At 52.0% G+C, this 342-nt stretch overlaps 1 protein-coding gene across 1 annotated transcript in view; it reads left to right on the top strand.

Annotated features, from left to right (window-relative positions):
* The window catches only part of LOC119585813 (neuroparsin-A-like), a 10,146-nt gene extending 9,804 nt beyond the window's left edge, over positions 1–342 (top strand). Inside the window, exon 4 of the mRNA XM_037934533.1 lies at positions 7–342. Within this exon, the coding sequence (XP_037790461.1) occupies positions 7–135 (129 nt within the window). The 3' untranslated portion in view covers positions 136–342. The remainder of the gene's footprint in view (positions 1–6) is intronic.

A 342-nucleotide genomic window follows, 5' to 3' on the forward strand; every position in this document is an offset into this window, starting at 1 on the left:
CTTCAGGGTCCTCGCGAGACGTGTGGCGGGCGGTGGCTCGAGCACGGGCGCTGCGGCCTCGGTATGTACTGTCGCTGCGGCCACTGTGCAGGCTGTTCCAGTACCTTGGAATGTGTACTCGGGAGATTCTGTTGACGCGGACAGGCCACAGCACCAAATGTAATGTCTCCTGTGATACTCTCTGTGAATTGCCTCTCTTGAAACGCCAGTTCGTCCGATAGGTTTCGTTCAGTAGTTCAACGTGTCGACGCAAAATGAAGAATAAAGTGGAACAGAAGTAATAGAAGAGGAGGAATAACACACTTCGCTTTCACAGTTGGTCTCAGTGAATATAAACGCCAG

Source organism: Penaeus monodon, chromosome 20 (genome assembly GCF_015228065.2).
Source record: "Penaeus monodon isolate SGIC_2016 chromosome 20, NSTDA_Pmon_1, whole genome shotgun sequence".
Lineage (NCBI taxonomy): Eukaryota > Metazoa > Arthropoda > Malacostraca > Decapoda > Penaeidae > Penaeus > Penaeus monodon.